Below are 27,681 nucleotides of genomic sequence, written 5' to 3' on the forward strand. Positions count from 1 at the left end.
TCTGAACTTCTGCCCTCTTGCTCTAGATCTCTGTCCCAGTCTCGCTGGATACAGCCCTCGGGCTGGCGGAGCTGCCCTCCAGGCTCCGTGCGCTCCACCCACCCGCGGGGCCCGCTGGAGCCGCGTAGCAGTTTGCCTGGCAACCCGTGGCGTCATCCGGAAGCTGCCTCTGGGTTGGCTAGGAGCTCTGAGAAGGCGGGGACGTTTCCGGCTCTTAGGGGGTTTTGGAAAAGGATGGGGGGCGGGAGGTGACGATGGGCAGGAAAATAGCCGGCACCGACTAGTCTTCCCTCACTCCAGGGTCTTTCTGCAGGCGTTACTTGCCCGCCCGTCCTTCGCTTTAAGCTGAAGCTTCCATACCCTTCCCCTCTTCTCTCGCGCCCACCTCGCCTTCCTCCCCCCAGACACCTGGCGTCCCAAGACGCTCCCCTCCCGCGGTCCCCTCCTCGTCTCCTTCGCCTCCCCCTGCACGGCGTCCAGCCACCACCACCCCCATGCAGAAAGCCGCAGGTCCCCCTGCCGGGAAGGGAGCCAACGTCCGGGCAGCCCTCCAGGGCCTTCCCGGTCTCCCCACCCGCCCCCGCTGGGGCACCCGCCCCCTCCCCCGCGTCCGGTGCCCGCCGCTCCCGCTCCGGGAACCACGGCGGGGAGCCGGCAGGGCGCCGCCCCAGGAGGGGTCCCAGGCGTCAGGGACCCCAAACCTGTGTGTAGGCCCGCGCCGGTGGGGGGGGGGGGGGCGGGACTCCGGAGTCCCCGAGCCTAAGTGCCCGCCCCCCACCCCCTCACGCCTCCTCTGCGGCCATCCTGCCTACGCTGGGAAACCGGACTCTCCCTCCCGGCTCTGGTTTCCCGAAAACGCCTGCCTTGCAGATACTAAGAATGGTTTTCTAGACCCTGTCTTCCCCACCATCCCTACCCGCCCCGCCCCCCCACCCCCATGCCAGAGTCCTGGCTCAGAGCCCTGGTTCACTTCAAACCCCAGTCCCTTCCTGTCCCTCCGCCTAGGACCTAAGAGTCCAGGCCCTCATCCTCCTTTCTCTGGGATCCAAGAATCTGGACTCCGGGTCGGTTCTGCACCCGGACTCAGGAGTCCAGGCTCCCACCTTCCTCAGAACCCAGGAGTCCCCGCCTGCCGCACATCCTCCCTTAGACCCAGGTGTCGGAAGCCCAGCCCCCCTCCTCCCTGGGGACCTGGCATTCGGCCACCTCTCCTTGTCCAGCTGTTATTTCTCGCCTTTTAGAACACACAGGCGGAATGTGGGGCGGCAGGGGAGGGTGGGGTGGAGAGGCGCGTCTATGCCTCCCGGAGCCTCCTGGGAGTCTCCCGACTCCTTAAAGGGCCCCCCCGCCCCGGGGGCCCACCTGTCCTCCCTAGGGCCCATCGGGACACCGCTGCTGTCGGAGGAGCAGGAGGAGGTCCGACGACATGCCTGAGGCAAAACCAGGTGGCTTGGGGGAACTCCTTCCCTCTGTGGAGACGCAGCCCTGTTTTCATTGGGGTCTCCTCCCTCCGTGGGGCCGGGAGAATGGGGTGTCTTCTCCCATTGGGGAGGGGAGCCCTTCCCTGTGTGCGAGGGGAGGGTCCCATACCTGAGTTAGGTGTGTGTGTGTGTGGAGGGTGATTCCCTTTCTCTTTGTGGTGGCGGGGGTTCCTTTCTCTGCAGGGAGCTGGGGGCTTATCTTTGGGTGCACGTGGAGATTCTCTGTGAATCAGTGTCCCTCTTCCTCCACTGGGATGGAAGTCCTGCGGTTGGAGACTGCAGGGTTTTGGCGGGGTAATTGGGTCCTTTACATTTGAGGATGCGGTCTTCTGGGAAAGGACCTGGGGTCACTTCTGTGAGTGCGGATTGGGACCTTTTTCTGCAGGGAGATGAGGTCTGGTCCTTGCGTGTCTAATTATTAAGAGTCCCTGTCTGCGTGGTAAGGCGAGTTCTCTGTACAAAGATGAGGGCACCTCCTTTCGATGGGGTGTGGGGCTTCCCGGTTTAGGAATTAGGGGACCTTCTCCATATAGAGGCTGGAGAGCCTTTCTCTGTGTACAGTTTTCGGGGCCCTTCTTTGAATGGGACTGGAGGGCATTTTTTTATATGCGAATGGGATGGGGCTTCCTCTCTATGAAGCAGTGAACGGAGGAGATACAAGCCCCCAGAGAGGACCCTTACTCCCGGGACGTCCAGTCGGCTGGTACCAGGCCAACCAGGCTGAAGGGTGGGTGTCCAGCCCCTCGCTGCAGCTGGGGTCCTGGCGGGCCGGGCGCCAGCAGGCAGGGCGTGTAAAAGATGCTGTGGTCAGCACCAGTATCTGATTTCCAGCCCAGAGGAAGAGCTAATTATACCGTCAAGACCTAAAAGGTCAGAGCTGGGTGGCCCGGGTGGATGAGGCAAGGCCTTCCCCGGGGAGGAGAAGGAGAAACCGGATCCACAGACTCTCGGATTAGAGATAAATTTACACCTGGACGGCTGGACTCCAGGATCTGAAGGAGGCGGGGCCCGGGGGCCTACGCTCCGGGGTTCTGGAAGAGAAGACGGAGCGCGTGCTCAACCGGGAATGTCTTCTGCCTCACAGCGGCCAAAAAGGCCCCAGCGGGCAAAGATGCTGCTGCCAAGCCGGCTCCCAAGGAAGCGACCCCTCAAGAGGCCCCTGCAGCGCCCCCTACAGGTGAGATAGATGGCGCTCCCGCGGGCCGAGCGGAACCTGGCGGCTCATCCGCAGCCTCGCGGGTGGTACCTCCCCGCCCTCTCCTTCTGTCCGTCCTCCCCACAGCTCCGGGGCTGACCGCCCTCCCCTACTCACAGCCCTGCAGGGCTCCCCAGCGCTTCCAAGGCGGAGCCTAGCCCCTCAGCCTGGCCGTCAAGCCTCCAGCAACTGGCCGATCCGTCCGCAAGTCCCGCCCAGCTCTGAACGCCCCCAGCCCGTCCTGACACCTCTCCTACCCTTTTAAAACCCCAGTTTAAGACCATCCGGATCTCAGATGGGGAAATTGAGGCCCAAACGGGTGGGGGAGTCTGGACACCCACACACCTGAATGACACGTTGGTCTCTCCCAGGTCAGGAAAAGCCATTTTGCCTCCAAGGTCTTTTTGATGCCGAGCAGAAGAAGGTCCCATCATTCGCTCTAGCCCCGCCCCCAAAGTGGCCTGCCACCCCCTTCCCGGCCCGCCTCAGACCCCCCTCCCCAACCCCGGATCTTATCTCTTGAGCAGAAGCCCCACCCGAAGACCAGTCTCCCACCGCGGAGGAGCCCACCGGCGTTTTCCTGAAGAAGCCAGACTCCGTGTCGGTGGAGACTGGTGAGGGGCGCCTGGGCGAGGAGGGAGTGGGGGTCTGGGGGCTCCTGGGTCTGAGGGGGGTGTGGCCGGAGGCTACCAGCGTCCCAGACCGCCTGCCCGACTCTCCATTGCCACCCCTTTTCCCCTCCTCCCAGGAAAGGATACTGTGATCGTGGCCAAGTTGAATGGGAAAGAGCTGCCGGCCAAACCAGCCGTCAAGTGGTTCAAGGGGAAGTGGTTGGAGCTGGGCACCAAGAGCGGTGCCCGATTCTCCTTCAAGGAGTCCCACGACACCGCCACCAATGTGAGGACCCCATGGAGAGGCGAGGGCGTGGGGGGCAGGGCTGGAGGTTGTGCGGGGCCAGAAGGGGAGAATGTTCCGGTAGGAGCAGGCTGCATTTGGGCACGGGGTGTGCATGCCCCTGCGAGCTCTCAGGGTCAGGGATGTGGGCCCCCAGAGGTCAAGATTGTCCAGGCATGGGAGGAGACAGCTGGCCCTTCCCGGGGGGACTTGGAGAGTGGTGAGGTGGGCTGTAGTGGCATGGGTTGGCACCGGGGGTCATCATATGCACTGGCACCCCTGGCCTGGCCTCCAGGTGTACACGTTGGAGCTGCACATCATGAAGGTGGTACTGGGGGACCGCGGGGATTACCGCATAGAGGTCAAAGCCAAGGACTTCTGTGACAGCTGCGGCTTCAACATCGACGTGGAGGGTATGCTGGTGGGGGCGGGGCCAAGGGTCTGGGGTCTGGGTAAGGGGGCGGATCTGCTAGCCAGGTGTAGGGACAGAATGTAGAGGTGGGGGTGAGGTGGGTACTGGTTTTTGGCGCATGGAGCACAGAGGCAGGGATCAGGGTATTCAAACCTGGAAGGGAAGTGAAAGTATTAGTTGCTCAGTTGTGTCTGACTCTTTGTGACCCCGTGGACGGTAGCCCGCCAGCCTCCTCCATCCATGTGCTTCTCCAGGCAGGAATACTGGAGTGGGTTGCTATTTCTTTCTCCAGGGGATCTTCCCGATTCAGGGATTGTACCTGGGTCTTCTGCATTGCAGGCAGACTCTTTACCACCTGAGCCACCAAGGAAGCCATTCAAAATTGGGGAGAGAGTCTACCATCTTAGAGCCTGTTGAGGTGTAGATTTAGGGGTGAAAAGGTTCAGGGTTTGGAGATGTGCATGTGAGGCTTAGGAGGTGAGTTATGTAGATTCCAGCGTCACAACATACAGGCTTGAGAGAGTGGTAGTAAGGGTTTGAGAAGTGAGGGTGTCCCAAGTTTTGTTTTTCAAATGTATTTTCCATTTTATTGTCTATTGTTTATTTCATGTGAGTCTAAGGGTGAATGGGTTGAGGGTGGGGGTGTACAGGATTGATAGGAAGTTACACAGCTTTGGGGGCATGTGTGTGGAGCTCTGAGGGTGTACAGATTTTGAGGAGTCTTCAGCTCAGGTGGTTGGGGAGCTTAAATATGGAGGGCACAGGTGCTGAGGTTGCACCCACCTGGGGAGAAGGCTCAGCTGGGGGATACAGGCTGCTGAGAGAGGGTGGTGCACGGCAGGGAAATGAGTCTACAGGCAGAGGGTGTCCACGTCTGAGAAAGAGGGTGTGCTGGCCCACGAGATGGAGGGAAAGGGGCCTGGGTGAGGTTGTACAGGCCTGGAGGAGGCTGTGCAGGCCTGGAGGGAGGGGCACTCTTGGTCTTAGATCAGGCTTTGCCTCCAAGCTCATCTTCTCTTCCCCCATCACCCCTCCCCAGCACCCCGTCAGGACTCCGCTGGGCAGAGTCTAGAGAGCTTCAAGCGATCGTAAGTGACCCTGGACCCTGGGAAGCAGCAGGGGTGTGACCTGGTGCCAAGGACCATGGGAGGGTCTCCCTTGGGGGGCAGCTGCGGGAGACGGGGAGGATCAGGGAAGCCTAGGAGTGGGGATCCAGGGTGAGCCTGAGAGTCGGGACTTTAATGAGGTCCACACTCTCTTTCAATGGCCACAGGGGTGAAGCAAAGTCAGACACTGCGGGTGAGCTGGATTTCAGCGGACTGTTGAAGAAGAGGTGAGTCCACTCTGTCTGGCATGGAACGGGGAGATGGGGGCTAAAGGAGGAGAAAGATGGTGGGTGAGGTTCCCCTGCCCCCCTTGTTTCCCCACTGCTATCCTGGGACTCCACCCCACCTCCATCTACCCACCCCCCACCCACCCTGCCACCTGTCCATCCACCCATCCACCCACACCTTTACCTTCAACCCCACCCAATCAATCATCTGCCCATCAGTTTGCTTGCCTGCCCACCCTCTAAACCACCACCCTCACATCTACCTTCCTGTCCACTCAGGCTCTGATTCACCTATTCATCCACCTGTCCACTCACCTCCCCACCAGTCCATCCATTCATCCAACCATCCAACCGGCTACTTATCTATCCATCTACTAATCAACTTTCCCACTCATCAGTCTGCCCACTGCTCTGTTCATCCAACCAGCTACCTATTTATCCACCGACGAATCCACTTATCCACCTACATACCCATTGCCCATTCCTCTGCCCACATATCCATTCATCTACTCACCATCTTCCTGTCTGTCCACCCATGCGTTGGCCATTACACTCAGCCCCCCGTTCATTGACCCATTCATTCATCCTTCACCCACCGACTCCATCCTCCACTTCCCCACCTATTGAGGCATCTGTCTATCCACCCTTCCACCACCCATCATCTACCCTACATCCACCTTCCCATTTGTGACTATCTGCACCAGCATCTCTCTTTCAACTGAGTCCAACATCCTACCCACCCATCCTAACTCATTTACCTCCTCATCTAGCCAGGCCTCCCTCTATCAACTGTTCAGCTCTTCAATGGCACATGCATCTGCCAGATCACTCCATTAGGCTCATCTATGTGCTGTATGCTTAATCGCTCAGTCATGTCCGACTCTTTGCGACCCCACAGACTGTAGCCCACCAGGCTCCTCTATCCATGGGATTTTCCCAGGCAAGAATACTGGAGTGGGTTGCCATTTCCTTCTCCAAGACTCATCTATATGCAATTGCTATTGTGTAGGTAAAAAAAAGATTGAATATTGGCCATTTTATATGATTCAACATGATGCTTGTCCAGTCACTCAGTTATTCATTATCTGCTGGTCCATATATCCATCCTTCCATTCACTCATCAATCCCCATAACGAAATCCCCAACAATTCTACCTACTAATAGATTTATCTGTTTGTCTTTACCCATCTTCCCAGCCATCTTCCATCAACACATTCACCCAGCCAGCTCGTCCCAACTCACTCAGCCGTTCTCCATCAACCCATCCACCTATTTTAATGCCATCCATTCTCTGCCAATCCACCCATCCATTGACCTGTTCATCCATCAGCCTAACCATCCATGGACCTCTCCACCCAGTATCAGTCCCCCACTTAATGCTCTGCACATCAGTCCAGATAGTCACATGTCCCCAAATTTGCCCACTCATCTATCCTTCATTTGTTCCCTTCCCTTCCTTCCTTCTTTCCAGAAATCTACTCACTCTCTCAATCATCAAACATCTTCTGAGGCCTCCTGTATACCAGGCCCTGAGCTGAGATCAGGGGAGAGAGAGAAATTTGACTGGTTCCCTGATGTTGGGTCGCTCATTGCCTTGGGAAGATGGGTCTGGTCCAGCAGACACGGACACAGACCAGGACTGTTTAGTGTGGTCGGAGAGACGGTCCCACGAGGGCCTTGTGAGAGCCCAGAGTGAGGGCAACTGCTATCCTGGGAGTATAGGGAGTGCCTCTGGAGGAGGGAACTCTGGTGCTAGGTCTTGTAGGATGAAGGGCAGGTGGAGAGGTCATCCAGGCAGGGAAACATTTTGTGCAAAGGCTCAGGGAGGCAGGAGCAAGTCCAGAGCATTCAGGAAAAGGCAAGCAGGGTAGTTTGGGTAGTGCGGGGAGTGGGGCTGGGTCAGAGGGTGAGGTTGTGATTGCGAGGCTGAGAAGCTGGGGTTTCCTTCTTAGAGCAGTGGGGAGTCACGGAGGAGTTTTGAATAGAGAAAGGATGGCATCTGATGTAAGGGTTCATAAATAGCCCTCGGGGGCCAAGGAGGGAACAGACTGGAGGGGAAGAGATGGGATGAGGTCAGGAGGCCAGGGAGGAAGTAGGCTGGGCGATGGACCAGGTGGGACAGGATAAGGAATAACAGGCACAGAGAGGGCAAGTGACACAGAAAGTGGGAGGAGGAGGCAGGGGGAGACCCTCACCTCTTCACCCTCCTGGTGCCCCCGACCTGTTCTCCCCACCTTCAGGCAGGTGGTTGAGGAGGAGAAGAAAAAGAAGAAAGATGATGATGACCTCGGCATCCCGCCAGAGATTTGGGAGCTCCTGAAAGGGGCAAAGAAGAGCGAGTACGAGAGGATCGCCTTCCAGTACGGCATCACCGACCTCCGGGGCATGCTGAAGCGGCTCAAGAAGGCCAAGGTCGAGGTCAAGAAGAGCGCAGGTCAGTGCTGGTCTGAGGGGAGAAGGGCCCTCCCCACGGGGACTCCAGCATTGTGGGCAGCCAGTGGTTGGACCCTGGACTTATCTTTGGGAGGTCCCACTCTGAGAAGTAACAGAGAGCCCTGTTCTCAGGGGCCTCCAAGTTCATAAGAGGGTTTTTGACCTTGGTGGCCTGGGGAGGGAGCCTTGATGGCTCAGAGCACTGAGAACATCTCAGCTCCATCCCACTCGCATCCCTCCATCTCCAGCCTTCACAAAGAAGCTGGATCCAGCCTACCAAGTGGACAGAGGCAACAAGATCAAGCTGGTGGTAGAGATCAGCGACCCAGACCTTCCCCTCAAGTGGTTCAAGAACGGCCAGGAAATCAAACCAAGTAGCAAGTATGTGTGGGGGGTAGAGCCCAGGTTGGGGGGAATCCAAGTCCCAGAGAGAGGAAGAGTCCAGAGATAAGACTGGCTATAGGGCACTGCTTCATCCATATGAAAAGTACAGATATTGATATCTGGGTAGAAAAATAGACAAAGGCAGTGAAGAACAGGAATTCAGTTAGAAGAAACCCAAATGGCTGATACACTAAGTACATATTTGACCTTGCAAACACAAACACCATCACCAATAATAATAACACAAACAAAAACAGCAGTCTTGGGACTTCCCTGGTGGTTTAGGGGTTAAGACTTTGCCTTCTGCTGCAAGGGGTGTGGGTTCAGATCCCTGGTAGGGGAACTAAGTTCCCACATGCCTCAGGGCTAGGAAACCAGAAAACAAAACAAAAAACAGTGGTCTTTCTGCTCTCCAGTTGGACAAAGACTTTAGAAAATGATAAAACCTAGTGCTGGAGAAGACATAGGAAAACTGGTCCACAGATGGTTGTGGTGGGGATGTATATGGGCAAATCTCCAAAAGGGTAGTGTGTTCACTTTTAGATTGTCCAATGCTAGGTATTTTTCATAAGGGCCTAATCATGGTTATGCATATTTAGCTGCAAGGATGTTCACTGGATTGTTTGCTGCTGTAGCAAAAAGTGGAAAACAACCAAAGCATACAATTCCATACTAAGGTGCTATGCTGTCACTAAAAAAGATTCTAAAGTTGACACTAACATGGGAAGCTGTTGAAGGCTAGTGTTATGTGCAGAAGAAGAGTTCTCATTTCTGCTACACAAAATGTAAATCTACGTATAGATTTTATATAAAAAGATCAAAAAGACAGAGGTCAAAATGCTTGTAGCAAGTATCTCTTGGCAGAACAATTATGGATGGGTTCTACTTTTATTAATTTTCCCTTGGCTGTGTTTTCTACATTTCTCATCATGAGCATTTGGGATGTGATGAGAAGTTATGTTAATTAAGATACAGGTTAACTTGCTATAACGAAGCGTCCCCAGAACACGGTAGTTTAGAGAGAAAGATGATGTTTCTAGCTGATTGACCTAGATCCAGTTCCACATTTTTGGCTACACAATTTCTTATGGTCTTGTCCTCATCTGCATGATTGAAACTGGGTCATGGGCACAGTTGTATCTATCAGATAGGAAGAGGGAAAGAGAGAAGTCTAGAACAAGCATCACAAAATTAGAGATAACCTAGCAGTTATGCCCATCTCCTCCACTCACATTCTGTTGGTCCAAGCTCAGCAGTGTGGCCATCCTAGCTGCAAAGGAGTCTGGGAAATGTAGTTCTTTAGGCGGGTTGCTGTGTGCCGCTGCTAAATGGAAGAAGGTCGATATGCGTGGACAGTTAGCGTTTCTGCTGTGGTTTTTTAAATATTAGAACTTGGACCATCGACCCCTTTCCCACACAACTTGGCTCTGAGAGTGAATGGCTTGTCCTGAGAATAGATGGGTGAATGGAGGATCCCCTCCGTGCCCTGGGTTGAGCTGAGACTTTTGCCCCAGATACGTGTTTGAGAACGTTGGTAAGAAGCGAATCCTCACCATCAACAAGTGCACGCTGGCAGACGATGCTGCTTATGAGGTCGCCGTCAAAGACGAGAAGTGTTTCACCGAGCTCTTCGTCAAAGGTGAGGCTGAGATTTGGGCGTGAGCTTGGGCAGTGGGGCTACTGGCCTCTTGTGGGGCTACCGGGAGACTACTGACCTCTTCTCTCCCAATGCCCACAGAATCCCCAGTCTTTAAAAAAACATTTTATTTTGTATTGAGGTATAGCAGATTAACAAACAATGTTGTAATAGCTTCAGGTGAACAGTGAAGGGACTCAGCCATACGTGTACATGCATCCATTCTCCCCCAAACTCCCCTGCCATCCAGGCTACCACATAACGTTGAGCAGAGTTCCATGTACTATTCAGTAGGTCCTTCTTGGTTATCCATTTTAAATACAGCAGTGTGGACATGTCCATCCCAAACTCCCTAACTATTCCTGCTGCCCATCCTTCCCCTTGGGAACCATACGTTTGTTCTCTAAGTCTGTGAGTCTCTTTCTAGAACCCCCAGTCTTGATTGTCACACCCCTGGAGGACCAGCAGGTGTTTGTTGGAGATCGGGTAGAAATGGCAGTGGAAGTGTCAGAAGAGGGTGCCCAAGTCATGTGGTAAGTGACTCTTGACCCCTGATCTCCATACGGATGCCCACAGTGTCTTCACCTCAGCCTCGGTCTTTAGGATCTCTCTTGAAGGCTTCAGACCTTTACTCAGGTTTCTGGGAGACCTCAGCCTTTGCCTATAAATCCTGATCGTCTCTCATGACCTCTTCCTGAAACTTCTGACCTCTGCTCTTCCAGGTCTTTTTCCAGACCCTTGCTATTTCTGATTCACTAAATTATTTATTCACCCATTCAACCAATTATCCATCATTTGGTCCATTCACTCATGTATCCATCCATCCATCCATCTGTCTGTCCATTTATCTATCCTGCATCCATCCATCCCTCCCATTCATCTCACTGATTCAGCCATCCATCTCATCCATCCACCCGCTCACCCATCTATCCATCCATTTATCCATTCTTACATCTATTCCCCCATCCAACAAGTATTTATAGAGTACCTACTGTGTGATGGCACACTTCAAAGTACTGGAGGTAAAATGGGGAGAAAATATATCAACATGGCTTCTGCCCTATGCAGTTTATGATCTGGCAAATTGCTGGGGCGTGGTGTGTGTGTATGTGTGTGTATTGGAGACAGAGGCATTAATCAAGTCATCACATAAATAATTATCAAAGTTCTATTTTGACAAGTATATCAGAGGAGCAATAACTGATGTTGTAACCATTTTTTAATAGGAGAGAGGGACTCAGGAGGTCAGGGAAGGCTTCTTGGAGGAGGTCACAATTGAGCTGATATTCAAATGATGAGGAAGTAGAAGTGAAGTGGGAGGAGTGGCCCAGGCAGGGAAGCACCATTTTCTGAGGCCATAATATCTGCCATATCTTGGTGACCCTGAACTTCGTCTATACTCTGACCTCTACTGTGACCTCATTTTCTGCCTCCTGACCTCCAACCAAGTCCTGTGGCCTGTGACCACTTCTTCCTGTTTTTCTCCTCTGACCTGTGACCCATCTACTCTAGACCTCTGTCAACCTTTTTCTCTCCTCCTTTTCTTGATTTCCCTTCTGAGCCCTGATTCTTGCTCAGGACTGTCTGACCCCTGACTCACCTCTGACATCCAGACTCCGGGCCAAACGGATTCCTTACTTCCCCCTCCCCCCAGGCTGAAAGACGGCGTGGAACTGACTCGGGAGGATTCCTTCAAGTCCAGGTACCGCCTCAAGAAGGATGGGAAGCGTCACATCCTCATCTACTCGGAAGTGACCATGGAGGATAAGGGGCACTACCAGGTCATGACCAACGGCGGCCAGTGTGAGGCGGAGCTCATCGTGGAAGGTACGGGCCCCCCCGGGGGATGGGGCAGGGGCCGCACTGCGCGTTCCTCAACACACAGCTCCGAGGTGCCCAAGCCCGAAGTCTTGGCGCTCTCCCTGACTCCTTCTTTGCCTCCTACCCTACATGTGATTCACCAGCAGATCCTGGGGCTCCACCTTCAAAGGATATTCTGAATCTGACAATTTCCTTCCACTTCCGTTGCCCACACCTGGCCCAGGTCTCCATCCCTTTATGCCTGGACTCCTGCAGTAGTCTCTACACTGCTCCTTCTGTTTGTACACTTGTGCCCCCACCTCCACGCCAGCCAGAGCAATCCTTGTAAAATGTTGGAGGATGGAAACGGGACACATTCTGTGGTCTAGCTCACAGGATAGGACTCATGTCAATTTCTGGTGCAGTTGACTACATTTACAAGAGATGTCACCACCCCACCCCCACCGCCCCCACTCCTGTGAGCCTGTAATTCTTTTTTTTTTTTTTTTTTTTAATATTTTTATTTTATTTATCCTGCTGCACTGGGTCTTCGTGGTCACATGCGGGATCTTTAGTTGTGGCATGTGAACTCTAGTTGCAGCATGTGGGATCTAGTTTCCTGACCAGGGATCGAATATGGGGCCCCTGAATTGGAAGCATGGAGTCTTAGCCACTGAGTCACCAGGGGAGTCCCCTGTAATTCTTTAAAAAAAAAAAAAAAAAAGCTTGAGTCATTGATGGGCCGGATAAATGATGATATATCCATCCTTAGCCATAAAGAGAACTCTGTTGATTTGGAAGGGTTTCCAACATATATTGTTAGGTGAAGAAGCAAATATGCCACTATTTGTATCGAAGGGAGAGAGGAAGGAAGGGAGAGAGGGAAGGAGGGAGGAAAGAAAAGAAAGAAGGAAAGGGAGGAAGAAAGAAAAGAGGGAAGGGAAGGAAGGAGGAAAGAAACTGTATGCACATCTTTGCTTTTATGGCTGTGAGCTGGCTATAATGTATTTGGAGATTGGATAGAGCCCTGTACAGTTGGCGGTGGGGAGATGAGCAATCTCCCCCTCTATATTTACATCCTCTTATCATTTTATTTTTTTCATAATTGTATTTATTTATATTTTTGGGGCTGTGCGGGTCTTCACTGCTGCGTGGGCTCTTCTCTACTTGCAGTGCGCGGGCTTCTCACTGTGGTGGCTTCTCCTGTTGCAGAGCACAGGCTCGAGGATGTAAGGGCCTCAGTTGTTGTGGCTCCCGGGCTCTAGAGCACAGGCTCAGTAGTCGTGGGGCACGGGATTCGTAGTTGTGGCTCATGAGCTCAGTAATTGTGGCGCTCGGGCTCTAGAGCACAGGCTCGGTAGTCGTGGGGCACGGGCTTAGTTGCTCCGCAGCATGCAGGATCCTCCCAGACCAGGGATCGAACCTGTGTCCCCCGCATTGGCAGGCAGCCTCCCCACCACTGAGCCACCAGGGAAGCCCCTATCATTTTATTTTTAAGCCATACAAGTGCACTGTTTTATTTAAAAAATTAAAACTAAAAAAAAAAAAAAAAGTAAGTCAGACCCCAGCCATCTTGGCAACACTTTCCACCTCCCTCAGAGTCAATGCAGAGCCTTGTCTGTGGCCCTCGGGGTCTGACCCTGCCTGCTTCATCTCCCTCATCTGCTTCCCTCACTCCGTGCCAGCCTGCTGGCTGTTTTCCAAGTTGATAAGCCTGCTTTATTGTGCCTGCTTTCCTGGGGGCCTTCTGCAGCCTCCCTGCCTTCCCCCAGGCCTTGTCTCTCCCTCTTGTTGTTATTGTTCAGTCGCTAAGTCACGTCCGACCTGCAGCATGCCAGCTTCCCTGTCCTCCAGTATCTCCTGGGGTTTGCTCAAATTCAGGTCCACTGAGTCGGTGATGCCATCCAAGCAACCGTCACTCCCTCCAGTTTTTGGTTTATGTGTTTTCCGTTCAGTATCTGTTTCCCCACTAGAACGTGAGCTCGTGAAACCTACAGGTTTTTTTTTTTCTGGGTTGTTTCATGGCTGGGTCCCTGGAGCCGGGGACTGTGCTTGGCCCATAGTGGGTGTTGGTGAATCCCCACGTGGACAGACTGGACCTTGATGACCCCATCTCCTTCCCTCCCCGTCCAGAGAAACAGCTGGAAGTCCTGCAGGACATTGCGGACCTGACGGTGAAGGCCTCGGAACAGGCCGTGTTCAAGTGTGAGGTGTCCGATGAGAAGGTCACGGGCAAGTGGTACAAGAACGGGGTGGAGGTGCGGCCCAGCAAACGGATCACCATCTCCCACACGGGGAGGTACGGAGTGAGCTGTGCACGTGGCCCGCAGACCCCGCGGTTTCAAAGAACAAGGGTTTAGGGAATTCTCTGGTGGTCCAGTGGTTAGGACCCGGTGCTTTCCCTGCAGTGGCTTGGATTTAGTCCCTGGTTGGGGTACTGATATCCCACAGGCTGTGTGGTGCGGCCAAAAGAAAAAGAACAGGAGTTTATTTCATTGTGAGTCTCAGGCATGGCTGGAGGCTGGCTGATCTCGGATGGCCATCATCCTGGACTCGCTCAGGGTCTCGGCTAGGATAGCTGGGCTGCTCCCGTCTGGTCCGTGGCACCTCTCATCCCCCAGGAGGCTGGTCCTGGCATATTCCCGTGGCCGACACAGGCGTCCCACGAGAGAGCAGAAGCGAACAGGGCCTCTGAGTGCCTTGTGCTGTCTCTGTGTTGCTTCTACCATGTTCTATGGGACAAAAGTGGTCACAGCCTGCGAGCTCTCCTTGCAGGGGTTACCACTCCAGGGAGGGAAATCTGTGGCCATGTTTGCAGTCGGCTTTGGCAGGGAAGGGACTTCCCTGGTGGTCCAGCGATTAAGACTCTATGCTTCCAATGCAGGAGACACAGGTTTGATCCCTGGTTGGGGAACTAAGATCCCACATGCCGTGTGATGCGGCAAAAACATTAAAAGAAAAAAAAAAAAAGAGGGGGGAACTACTTTGGAGGGGAGGGTGTCTAGCTAGGGAAACAGGGGACGGGAATTCAAAGCATAGCATGTGGATGCCTGACATCGACACCTGGTAATCTGTAGGGTGCCGGGTGCCGAGTGCCGCCGCACCGCCCGCGGAACACTGTGTTCCTGTGGGTCTCCCGACAGCGGCTTTGGGCAGAACGTAGCCTTTCTCTGGGTTCCGTGTAAGGACCGCTGCCTGCTGGTGACGTCAGCAAGGGCGACAGTCAATGCTAACGCGTTACCGGGTGCTGGGGAGTCTTCTGAATGCTTTACAGCAACCCCCTCGTAGACTGTCAACATTACCCCTGCTTCATAGGTGAAGAATCAGGGTCAGGGAGAGGCTAAGTGACTTGCCCAAGGTCACACAGCTAGTAAGGAGCAGAGTGGGATTGGGTTCCAGTTACTAGCATTGCGTTGGGCACGTGGATTGCGCCGCGGAGCGTGTTTCTCCACGGTGGTCCCCAGGACGACCTAGGCTGACCTCTGCCCTGCCCTCCCCTAGGTTCCACAAGCTGGTGATTGATGACGTCCGGCCCGAGGATGAGGGAGACTACATGTTTGTGCCCGATGGCTATGCCCTGTCCCTCTCGGCCAAGCTCAACTTCCTGGGTGCGGGTGCCTCTGGGTTTCCCACCTCTCCTTGGGGGCTCAGATGCCCCCCTTCAGGATTGAGTTGCCCTAACTGTACATTGGGGGGTGACAGAGGGTAGGTGGGATGTCGTAGGCCTGAATCCACCCCCACCCCCAGGTCCCAGGGTGACGCCAGGCCCTCCCCTCTGCCTCCAGGGTGTGAGGGGAGGATGAGGGGCCCCATAGACCTAACCATCTGGTCTTCTTCATCCTCCAGAAATCAAGGTGGAGTACGTCCCCAAGCAAGGTAAGGACCAGGGGCTGCTATGGTCTTTAAGCAGGAGGCTGGACCCCCGGGTCTGCGGGAGGAGGGGCTGGGGGCTGGACCCCTGGGTCAGAGGGAGGAGGGGCTGGGGTCTGGATCCTGGGTCTGAGGGAGGAGGGGCTGGGGTCTGGATCCTGGGTCTGAGGGAGGAGGGGCCGGGGGCTGGACCCCTGGGTCTGCGGAAGGAGGGGCTGGGAGCTGGACCCCTGGGTCTGCGGGAGGAGGGGCTGGGGTCTGGATCCTGGGTCTGAGGGAGGAGGGGCTGGGGGCTGGACCCCTGGGTCTGAGGGAGGAGGGGCTGGGGTCTGGATCCTGGGTCTGAGGGAGGAGGGGCTGGGGGCTGGACCCCTGGGTCTGAGTCAGGAGGGGCTGGGGGCTGGACCCCTGGGTCAGAGGGAGGAGGGGCTGGGGGCCTGGACTCCTGGGTCTGAGGGAAGAGGGAGCTGGGGGCCTGGACTCCTGGGTCTGAGGGAGGAGGGGCTGGGGGCCTGACCCCCGGGTCTGAGTGGGAAGGGCTGGGGGTCCTGACCCCCGGGTCTGAGTGGGAAGGGCTGGGGGTCCTGACCCCCGGGTCTGAGCGGGGAGGGGCTGGGGGTCTGGATCCTGGGTCTGAGGGAAGAGGGAGCTGGGGGCCTGGACCGCTGGTTCTCTATGGCTGTTGGAACCCAGCTTCTCAGGAGATCCTCTGGAGGGGTTAGGAGGCCCAGCTGTCCACTCCCAAGTTGCCCAGACTCTCTCCTCTGCCACCAGAGCCACCCAAAATCCACCTGGACTGCTCTGGGCAGACCTCGGAAAATGCTATCGTGGTCGTGGCAGGAAACAAGCTGAGGCTGGACGTGTCCATCACCGGGGAGCCCCGGCCTGTTGCCACCTGGATGAAGGAGGATGAGGTGTGGTGCGGCCTCCCTAGTGCCTTGACCTCTCCCTCTCAGCCCTGCTGGGTGGCTTTAGGCAAGCTTGTTCCCCTCTCTGAGCTTCGCTCTCATTGTCTGTAAAATGAGTACGATTCCTTCTTCAGAGAGATGAAGACTGGAGATTATATTTGTTCATCACATGGTACTGGCCCAGCACATGATGGGTACTCCATCTATCCACCCATGCATTAACCTGTTAATCCGTCAGTCAATCCAGCCATTCATCAACTCATCCATCTAACTATCTTTCCATTCACCAATTCATTAATTGATTAATTCATTCAACAATCAACCCATTTGTCCATTTATCCATGAATTAGTCCACTTATCCATCCATCCACCCATCCATCTATGCATCCATCCAATGAATATTTTCATCTTGTATGTTCCAGGCCCTGAGACAGTTCAGTTTTTCTTCTCGCCTCTGGGCTTCAGTTTCCTCTTCTGTAAAGTGGAGAGACTTGACTCAGTCTTCATTCATTCCTTCACTCAGCAAAGCGCCCCCCCTTCCCCCGCCCCGAGGTTCCCTCGATGCCAGGTTCTGTGCTCAGGCACTGAGGATACAACCAGGAATCACACGTAACCCCTGCCTTCCTGGAGCCTTCACTTGTGGAGAGAGGCAGACCGGTGCCCAGAGAGTCACAGTCCAGGGTGATTGGGGCTGAGATAAAGGGAGGTACTGGAAACTACGAGGATTCAGGGGCTGGGGCACCCTTTCCTGAGGGTGTCCAAGCTAAGGGTATCCAAGAGGGCTTCCCAGGAGAGGTGACTTCTGGGTGGGTTCTAGAGGATGGGTAATGATATAGCAGGTCGAGAAGTGGGTCAGGGCATTGCACGCCCCAGGGATCAGCTTTGTAACATCTTGGGGATGAGACGGTCTGGTGTGTTTAATGAAGGGTGGTGTTTGCTGGAGGGAGAGGAGGGCGAGGGGGTGGTGATGAGGCTGGGGGCGGGCCCACCGGGTCCTCTGCGGCTGGGTCCACGGGGAGCCCCTGCAGACTGCTGAGCAGCGCAGGGGCAGAGGCCGGTCTGGGTCTGGAGAGAAGTGGACGGAGGCCACCTGGCGGTTGTGTTCAGGTATTCACGGGCACCGAGGGCAGGGTCCGCATCGAGCAGCGAGGCGACATCAGCAGCTTCGTGATCGAGAGCGCGGAGCGAGGCGACGAGGGTCGCTACACCATCAAGGTCACCAATCCCGCGGGCGAGGACGTGGCCTCCATCTTACTGAAGGTTGTGGGTAAGCGCGGGGGTCCCGGGGGCTGAGCCGAGGGGTGGTCCCCCAAGGCCCCGAGGGGTCCTCTGACCATCCTGCCTGGACCCCCCCCCCTACCCTGCCCAGATGTCCCAGACCCCCCTGAGGCAGTGCGAGTCACGTCGGTTGGAGAGGACTGGGCTGTCCTGGTCTGGGAGCCCCCCAAGTACGACGGGGGACGGCCGGTCACTGGTGAGTGCCTAGCTTCCAAAGGGCCATGACCACTGACCTTCTCCGCTCCCCGACTTCTCCTTGACCTCCAAGAGTCCTCAGCAGCCTCAGTGACCACCCTTGGAGATGTGGTTTTCCGTCTTCAGCATCTCACCATCCCCTTTGCCTTCCCGTCTTCCTCTCCTCCCCAGCGACCTGGGAATCCTGGCTTTCGCTAACAGCCGAGGATTTTCCATGACTCCTGACTCCCTGATTCATGACCTGTGACCCTTCTCGATCCCTGGCCCCACGTGGGTGACCTCTAACTGCTCTGTGACCCTAACATTCATGGCCTCAGACCTCTCTGGGTCATGTGACCTTCTGCTGCGCCCTTGGCTGCCCCCCGACTGACCTGTGACCCCAGGCCTCCCCATGACTGCCTACACTTTTCTCTACCTTGGGGGGCTTCCAGGATACCTCCTGGAGCGGAAGAAGAAGGGCTCCCAGCGCTGGATGAAGCTGAACTTCGAGGTCTTCACGGAGACCACCTACGAGTCCACCAACATGATCGAGGGCATCCTCTACGAGATGCGAGTCTTTGCCGTCAACGCCATCGGGGTCTCCCAGCCCAGCATGAACACCAAGCCCTTCATGCCTATTGGTGATGCCTCTCTGCACCCTCCCCGAGTCCCTGCCCACCCCGACCCATGCCCCGCCTGTCACTGATCTCGGACCCTACATCCAGGCCTTGCAGTCCTCAACTCTGCTGACTTCTGCCCCCTCTCACCCAACAACTCAAGACTTTGACCCCCCAGCCCCATGCACCCTTCTGACCTCTTCCCCACCTAGTACATTCTCCACTCACCTTTATGATCCTGGACTCCATGCTGTCTCCCGAATGTGTCCTTGACTTCTGATCTACCACGCTAATACTTATCCCTGCCCTTGGAGACCTCACGATCCCCGGATCCCTGGATCCCTGGTTTTCGAGACCGGCAATGCCACATCCTTGCTTGCTGACCTCTGAGTCACCATATGGACCCCTTTCCTGACCAGAGACTCCAGCTCTGACCCCTGAGTCCCCATTGACGCCACCCCCTTTCCCTGAAATCTTACAGCGCCCACGAGTGAACCGCAGCACCTGACTGTGGAGGACGTGACCGACACCACCACCACCCTCAAGTGGCGGCCCCCAAATAAGATCGGGGCGGGCGGCATCGATGGGTACCTGATCGAGTACTGCGTGGAGGGCTGTGAGTCACCCCGTCTGGCCTGGTAGGGGGCAGGGACGCAGGCAGAGCCCCAGTGGGCATCCAGTCCAGGGACTGCTCACGGGGCAGATCTCTGGCATAGTCAGCCACCCTTCTGTCTGTGCGTGCTCCAGTCTGGGATGGGATGGGTCAAGACAGGCCCCCAGTGACCAGCTTGTCTTCTGTCCCTCCCTCTTTCCTTACCCACTTCCTTCCTTCCTCTCCTACACACATTCTCTGTACAGCGATTCCTTTTACGCATCCTCCAAGTGTTTATTGTCCTTCCTCAATTCTATTTATCCATTCATCTACCCACCCACCCAACCTTCCATCCATCCATCCATCCATCCAAGTACTTATCTACTCCCTACACCCCCTTCTCCTGTTCTATCCATTTATCCATTCATCTGCCTATCCCACCAATCTTTCATCCTTCCTTTCTTCTTTTCCTCTTATTTCTCCCTCCTTCCTTTCCTTCTCTCTCTCCCTCTCCCTTCCTTCCCTCCTTCCTTCTTTCCTTCCTCTTGACTACCCAGTCATCCATCCAGCCATCTCTCTATCCATCTGAAAACTGTTTGGATCATCCAGTTATCTACCCAACCAGTAACATATTTTTCATCCTTATATCTATCTCTTCACCACTTTCTTCTATCGCTCCCTGCTTTCTACCCCTCTGTTTGCCTACAGGACCATTTAACCGTCTAATAATCTATTGTCTATCTGTCCATGCATCTATCCATCCACGCATCCATCCATATTTCCACATATCTCACCCTCTATCCTTCACTGAACAAACTGAGCCATCTTTGGCGTCAACGGCTCTGTGACTCCACGACAGGCCCAGTGCCCGGGCTCTGGGGATGTCTCCAACGTGGTCCTCTCACAGGGAAGACAGTGACGCCATATCCCAGGCCTTAAGTCAGACAGATGTGGGTTCCAGTCCTGGCCCTACCCTACACTTTTTAACTGTGTGACCTTGGGCAAATCTCAGCCTCTGCTTCCTCATCTAAAAATAGCAAAGACAGTTCCCACCTTGATGGGATACAGTGATGACCGCATCCGGGGATGCACGTGAATGATGGATGCTTGGACTCTGGTCAATTTCTTCCCTTTCTTTTCCCAGTGCTCTTTGCTCCACTCCTCCCCTTGCCCTCCCCTTCCCCATCTGTGTTTCAGAATCTACTTTGTTAGAGTTCACCCTGTCAACTCTTGGTCTGATCCATATTAGCTCACCAACCCATGGCAAAGAAACCAAGATGGAAAGTCACCTATTACAGAGGCAGGAAATCCAAGGGGGGCCTCTCTAACTACCACTCCCAAGTCTTTACCCTCTCTGACCCTCAGTTTCCTCACCTCTAAAATGGGGATAACTGCGGAGGCAGGAATTAATGAACTAACAGTAATCAGCTCCGACTTAGTCCTGAGACAAGCTCAAGAAATGTCAGCTGCAGCTAGGCATTGTGGTGGGGCCCCGAGGCACCAGAGGGGACCCCTAGGAAGGTCCTGAAGGACGCTCCCCAGCCTGGCTCCTCTCTCACAGCTGACGAGTGGATCCCTGCTAACACGGAACCCGTGGAGCGCTGCGGCTTCACCGTGAAGAATCTCCCCACAGGAGCCAAAATCACCTTCCGCGTGGTCGGGGTCAACATCGCGGGCCGCAGCCAGCCGGCCACCCTGGCCCAGCCGGTCACCATCCGGGAGATTGTGGGTGAGCACCTCCTGACCCCCCGACCCTGCGCTCTGAAAGAGCAAGCTGGTGTGGTCACTAGGGCCGCCCGCTCGTCGCCCCTGGTCTCTGTGCCTCCGTGGGACGTCCCCCTGCACCCTCGCCTGGCACTGAGCCCCTCCCTGGGTTTGTACCCTCAGAGCAACCCAAAATCCGGCTACCCCGCCACCTCCGCCAGACTTATGTCCGCAAAGTCGGGGAGCATCTCAACCTGGTCATCCCCTTCCAGGTACGTCGAGCTGCGGATGTGGGGGGTGGGGGGGCGGCGCGGAGCGGGGCGCAGGGGTGAGGAGGGGTCAGCTCCTGCGGGTCAGACCCAGGCTGACCAACGCGCCCCACCCCGCCCCTCCCCGGGCAGGGAAAGCCGCGGCCGCAGGTGGTGTGGACCAAAGGCGGGGCGCCCATAGACACCTCGCACGTGCACGTGCGCACCAGCGACTTCGACACGGTGTTCTTCGTGCGCCAGGCGGCCCGCTCCGACTCCGGGGAGTACGAGCTCACGGTGCACATCGAGAATATGAAGGACACGGCCACTATCCGCATCCGGGTTGTGGGTGCGCGGCCCGCGGGCGGGGAGGGGAGGGGAGGAGAGGAGAATGAGCCCGGACGCGGGAAAGTGGAGAGGTTGGAACGGAGGAGGGTGGGGCAGAAGGGGAGGAAATGCCTGCGGGATGCCGGGGGCGGGGAACCTGAGACCCTCCAGGGGTGGGGATGGGCGGGAGGCCCAGAGGAGTGAGGCGCCGGACATTTAGAGATGCTTGGGCTGACTTCTAACAGCCCACCCACCCTCCAGAAAAGGCAGGGCCCCCGCAGAATGTGATGGTGAAGGAGGTGTGGGGTACCAACGCGCTGGTGGAGTGGCAGCCCCCCAAGGATGACGGCAACAGTGAGATCACCGGGTATTTCGTCCAAAAAGCCGACAAGAAAACCATGGTGAGTGAGGGGCCAGGGGGCGTGAAGGTAAGGGGAGAAAAGCTAGGGAGATCGTTACAGCATGCTTCCCATTTCCTAGCTGCGGAAAACTGAGGCACTGAGAGATCCGGGAGAATGGGCCAGAGGCCGCGAGGAAAGACTTTTTGGCTGAGATTTGGTGCATAATAGGTTTTTTTTTTTTGGCAGCACCATGTGGCTTGTGGGATCTTATTTTCCTGACCAGAGATTGAACTTGGGCCACAGCAGTGAAATCGTTGCGTCTTAACCACTAGGCCACCAGGGGAACTCTAATAGGTTTTCTTTTTGTTTCTATTGAGGTAAAATTCACCTAACGAAAATTCCCAGGTGGTGCTAGTAGTAAAGAACCCACCTGCCAAGGCAGGAGATGTAAGAGACTCCAGTTCGATCCCTGGGTTGGGAAGATCCCCTGGAGAAGGGCGTGACAACCCACTCCAGTATTCTTGCCTGGAGAATCCCCATGGACAGAGGAGCCTGGCGGGCTACAGTCCATGGATGGGGTCGCAAAGAATCGGACATGCCTGAAGCAACTTAGCATGCATACATTTTTAAGTAGGATTTCCCATCTTCCCAATGTTGTACAACCACCCCCTCTATTTCATTCCAAGACATTTCCATCACCTGGAACGGAAACTCCGTGTCCATCAGGCAGTCCCTCCCCTTCCCCCTACCCAGCCCCTGGCAGCCACCTATCTGCGTCCTGTCTCTGTGGATTTGCCCATCCCAGGCATTGCATCTGGACACGGTCACACGCTGTGAGCCTTTGTGTCTGGCTCCTTTCAACTCAGCATCATGTTTTCCAGGTTCATCCACGTTGTAGCTGGTATCCGTGCTTCAGTGCTTTTCGTTGCTGAGTGCCATGTTCGTTTGGTTAATTTTGGCCATACCACTTGGCTTGCGGAATCTTGGTTCCCCAACCAGGGATGGAACCTGTTGCCCACTGCAGTGGAAGCATAGAGTCCTAATCACTGGACCACCAGGGAATTCCCCTACCAGTCCCTGGCTGGAATGGACCGTGTTTTGCTTCTCCGTTCAGCCGCTGAGGGGCACCCAGGTTGCTCCCGCCTCCCTCTGGCTGTGAACAAGACTGCTGGGAAGGGCAGGTTCTGTAAGCGAGGCGTCTGCTTTCCTGATGCCCTTCCTGGGTCCGTGTCCCTGACCCTCCCGGTCCCTCCCTGTCCCCCGCGCTGCAGGAGTGGTTCACAGTTTATGAGCGCAACCGGCACACCTCCTGCACCGTGTCCGATCTCATCATGGGCAACGAGTACTATTTCCGAGTTTACAGCGAAAACGTCTGTGGGCTCAGCGACATGCCTGGCGTGTCCAAGAACACAGCCCGGATCGTCAAGACAGGTCTGGCCACCCCCACCGGCTCAGGGCCAGTCCTGTTCCCCCGTCTCTCTCTGGGTTTGTTTTTTTTTTTTTGGAGTATAGTTGATTTATGGTGTGTTTGTTTCAGGTGTAGAGCCAAGTGATTCAGTTCTACATATACACATATTCATCATTTTTCAGAGTCTTTTCCTACGCAGGTTATTACAGAATATTGAGTAGCATTCTCTATACTATACAGTAGGGCCTTGTTGGTTATCTGTCATATATATAGACTCTCTGGGGTTTGCACTTGACTCCTCTGATCATCCCCCTCCTGGACTCAGAGTTGACGGCACCTGGTGCTGGAGCAGAGGCGGTCGGAGACAGTCAGGGTCGGTCCCCTCACAGGTGCATCTTCTCTCCCCCAGGTATGAACCTCAAGTTGCCCAAGTACAAGGAGCACGACTTCCGAACTCCCCCCATGTTCCTGACGCCTCTACCTGACCGGGTGGTGGTGGCTGGTTACGCTGCGGCTCTCAACTGTGCCGTGAGAGGCCACCCAAAGGTGCTGTGTGTGTGTGTGTGTGTGTGTGTGTGTGTGTGTGTGTAACCCTGGAGGAACATCTTCACCTTCCAAGGTGAAGCCTCCTTGCCTTCCCACCGCATGGGCTTCTCCTCCCTGAGTTCTCTCTGGTCTGCTCATGGGATTTACTTGTAGTGAAAAGTGTTTCCTTTGTTTGTATTTATTAATTTCGCCTGTGCCACGTGGCATGGGGGGGATCCTAGCTTCCCAAACCAGGAATTGAACCTGTGCCCCTTGCAGTGGTAGTGCGGAGCCTGAACCACTGGACCGCCAGGGAAGCCCCAGGATTTGCTTGCTTTTCACCCACTTCCTGTCTCTCTCCTCTAGCCAGAGCACAAATCTCAGCTCGTTACACTCCGACTTCCCTCAAAAACAGGAATTTTGGGGTGGAGGAGTTCTAACACTTTAAGGCTCTGTCCAGTTTCCAGGCTGCTGTCTGGGAATGTGGATACTTGCAGTCTTGAACTCCCAAGGGCCCACCTAGACCAGGGGCTGCAAACTATGGCCTTCAGGCCAAATCTGCCTGCCACTGGTTTCTCGAAATAAGATTTTTTAATCCTTTTTTTTCTTTTCCTTTTGTTACTTTGCTTTCACATTACTAAATAAGATTCTATTGGAACACGGCTGTTCACACTGGTTTCTGTGTTGTCTCTGGCCCAGAGACCATAGAGCTCAGGAAGCCTAAATCATTGACTGCCTGACCCTTTTGACACATTTTGCCGTCTCCTGGTCTAACTCCAGTTTTTAGCATCAGCCCCAGTAGGCCTACTATGGATTCCATCACTGCTGTTTAGTGTTTTATTCACCTACTCCATTTATTCATTCATTCCATTCATTTATTCCCCTACCAATTCATTTATTTATTCAGTTCATTCATTCACTTCATTTGCTTATTTACATCATTCATTCTTTCAACACACATATTTCAGAGACTTTCTATGTGCTGGTGAATTGAACAAGGAGTTCCTCTATATTGGGGAAGACGGCCATTCCTCTGAAGTCACACGTGCGTGCGTGCTAAGTCGCTTTAGTCATTTCTGACTCTTTGCAACCTTATGGACTGTAGCCTGCTAAGTTCCTCTGTCCATGGGATTCTCCAAGCAAGAATACGGGAATGGGGGCTTCCCTGGGGGCTTGGATGGTAAGGAATACTGGAGTGGGTTCCCATGCCCTCTTCCAGGGGATTTTCCCAACCCAGGCTCCGAACCCAGGTCTCTTACATCTCCTGGGTTGGCTGGCAGGTTCTTTACCACTAGTGCCACCTGGTTGACAATGAAATGACAAAGGGTGGGGACTTCCCTGGTGGTCCAATGGGCTAAGAATCCACCTTACAATTCAGGGTACGAGGATTCGATCTCTGGTTGGGGGACTAAGGTCCCACCTGCCAAGGAGGAACTGAGCCTGCGCTCGGAAACAAGAGTCCGTGCATCACAGCAAAAGATCCTGCATGACGCAACTAAGACCTGAGGCAGCCAAATCAATCAATTACTTAAGAAAATTAGAAAGCGTGGAGGGTCTGCTAGGGAAACGCAGGCAGTTGTGAGAGTGTCAAGTAGGCATTCCTGTTCCAGTCTAGGGCCCGGAAGTGACATGGGAGCGGAGACCTCAAAGGCAGGCAGGTGCTGTTCGGGGGCCTGATGGGTCTGAGGAACTGCAAGGCCGCCCATGGGTTAGACAGAGAGAGGGAGGGGGCGGGAGGTGAGGGCAGAGGACCGATGGGGCCAAATCACATAGGGCCCTGTGGGCCACCACAAGGGGGAGCTCTTGCTCTTACAGAAGAGGAGACCGGGGGTCAGAGAGAAGTGACCCAGCCATGATCAGTCAGTCAAAATAAGGGGGTGGGAGAGCCAAAAGAAGACTCCACACTGTCTCCCAAGGCCCCGTTGTGCCAACGCGCAGGGGACCCTCCGTCATGCGGCGTCCTTGTCTGCTCCGCTCAACAGCCCAAGGTGGTCTGGATGAAGAACAAGATGGAGATCCGCGAAGATCCCAAGTTCCTGATGACCAACCACCAGGGGGTCCTGACGCTGAACATCCGCCGCCCGTCTCCCTTTGACTCGGGGACTTACTCGTGTCGGGCTGTCAACGAGCTGGGGGAGGCCCTGGCCGAGTGCAAGCTGGAAGTCCGAGGTGAGCCTGGGGGTGGGTGGGGGAGCCTTACGTTCCACCCGCCTGACCCTCATCCACGGCCGTTATAAAGCTGATGGTGCGGGGCAGACCTGCGCCCTCTAGGAGTACAATTGGGAAGCCGATTCAGGCCCCAGCAGGGATACTGACATGTAGGGAGGACAGAGGCAGCATAGGGTGTTGGGGGTGGGGTGGCACCTGACCCCGCCTGGGCCAGAGTCTGAGGTTCTCCAGAGGAGCAGAAGGACAAATAAAAGGTGAATGAGGATGCGAAGAGCTAAGATCACTAAGGCTTCTGGTGCAGCTGGGGAGGTGTGTGGACACAGCATTGAAACCGTCATGGACAGTGGCAGAGGACCGGGGCAGGGGGTGGCCGGGAGAGCGCGGAAGACAGCCCCCTTCCACGGCCTGTCCCCAAGTTCTGTGCCTCCCGTCCCTGCCTCTCTGCCCCACAGCCTCAGCCTCCTTTGTCCTCTTCCTCCTGAATTCCACCCTAGCCTCCTATCCCGCCTCCAGTCTCTCTCCAGTTCCACCTCCCAGCCCTAGAGGGCGCTCTGTACCCACGGCTGACCTGCGCACAGCCCTCCTAGGGCTCCCCCAGCGGCCCTGGGACCTTTCAGCCTGGTGTCAGGGTCCTGAATCTGCCACCCCCAGCCCCTCTCTCCAGCCTCAGGTCCCCCTTCCTGGCTCCCCCCGTTTTCCAGCCACACCGAACATGGGGGTTGGACAAACCAGCTGTGCTTTCTCCTGCCCCTGGGACTTTGCACATGCCATTGCCTCTCCCACCTCGGGCTTCCATCCAACAGACATCCCCCTGTCAAGACTTGATGGGGAGGCCGCTTACCAAGTCCCTCAGAGGTGGCCGACGTTCACATGGGCCTCCAGGGTCCCTCCCCGGCCGTGACGCCCCTGGCTCTGATGACAGCCCAGCAGACAAGGGACCAGTCTCCACCCACCTCCTGCCTGTCGTTTTAAACCACCGCTCTGTCCGGCTGACCCAGTTCCTAGAGTTCTGCTGTACCCTTATCAACTATTGAATCCGCTCAGAAATATGCCTTCTTCAGGATTCCAGTGAGGGCTGGCCTCTAGCAGCTGCTCGGAAGTCAGAACATGCCAGCTTGGGGTTCAAAACTACAGGAATCAAGGGCTGGATGAAGTTGGGTTAACCTGGTGTCCAGCTGGGTGGGGAAGGGAAAACTTGACTCCCTCCCCCTTGCTGGCCAAGCAAATCTAAAGGGCAGAGGCTAGGCAGGGGCGGGGGGCACAGGAATTTTTACCACCCTCTTCTCTTTCCCCTCAACAGTGCCACAGTGAAGCTCTGTCCTCCACCTAACAAGATGACTGACTGGCTGCTGAGCCCTAACCCAGACCTCTCTGGACACGTTTCCCTTTCCCGAATTATAAGTGAGAAGTAGTCTTGTCTTGACACCTGTGTGTCTGTCCTTCTTGAGTCTGTGGCCCAGCCTTCCTCCTCCTGTAGGTTTAGTCACCGGAGTGTGAGCGGTGGGGCAGCCAGATTGGAATGGCAACCACCACCGCAAGGCAGCCCTGGTGAAGGAGACCATGTTGAGGTCGCCATCTTGGAACAGCTACTTTAGGGAGGCTACCATGTTGCTCCTCTTGTGGCTCAGCTGGTAAAGAACCTGCCTGCGATATGGGAGACCTGGGTTCGAACCCTGGGTTGGGAAGATCCCCTGGAGAAGGGAAAGGCTACCCACTCCAGTATTCTGGCCTGGAGAATTCCATGGACTAAGTCCATGGGGTCGCAAAGAGTCCAACATGACTTAGCAACTTTCACCATGTTGCCATGGCAACTGCACAGTCACAGGGGGACCCAAGACCCTCTGGAGGCAGCCCTCTTGGGAGGACCCACTGTGAGCGGGGACGAGGCGGGCTGGCTACAGTGGCAGCCATAGTAGGTCAAAGAGGAATCCAAGGACTGACTTGGGGGGGCT

At 55.3% G+C, this 27,681-nt stretch overlaps 1 protein-coding gene across 1 annotated transcript; it reads left to right on the forward strand.

Moving 5' to 3' along the window:
• Positions 1-1,287: 1,287 nt before the first annotated feature.
• MYBPC2 (myosin binding protein C2) lies at positions 1,288-27,151 on the forward strand. Its single transcript, XM_055552887.1, has 28 exons — positions 1,288-1,445; positions 2,566-2,658; positions 3,204-3,290; positions 3,425-3,573; positions 3,866-3,983; positions 5,022-5,070; positions 5,256-5,315; positions 7,556-7,749; positions 7,997-8,129; positions 9,647-9,771; positions 10,196-10,301; positions 11,423-11,595; positions 13,702-13,867; positions 15,070-15,176; positions 15,415-15,444; positions 16,213-16,352; positions 17,454-17,613; positions 17,716-17,820; positions 18,251-18,439; positions 18,897-19,031; positions 20,569-20,736; positions 20,895-20,983; positions 21,113-21,308; positions 21,548-21,687; positions 22,899-23,058; positions 23,445-23,581; positions 25,543-25,729; positions 27,030-27,151. The coding sequence occupies exons 1-28, from the start codon at positions 1,427-1,429 to the stop codon at positions 27,038-27,040; spliced, it is 3,426 nt and encodes a 1,141-aa protein (XP_055408862.1). The 5' UTR covers positions 1,288-1,426; the 3' UTR covers positions 27,041-27,151.
• The last annotated feature ends 530 nt before the right edge of the window (positions 27,152-27,681 follow it).

The sequence above is a fragment of the Bubalus kerabau genome, chromosome 17, assembly GCF_029407905.1.
Source record: "Bubalus kerabau isolate K-KA32 ecotype Philippines breed swamp buffalo chromosome 17, PCC_UOA_SB_1v2, whole genome shotgun sequence".
NCBI lineage: Eukaryota > Metazoa > Chordata > Mammalia > Artiodactyla > Bovidae > Bubalus > Bubalus kerabau.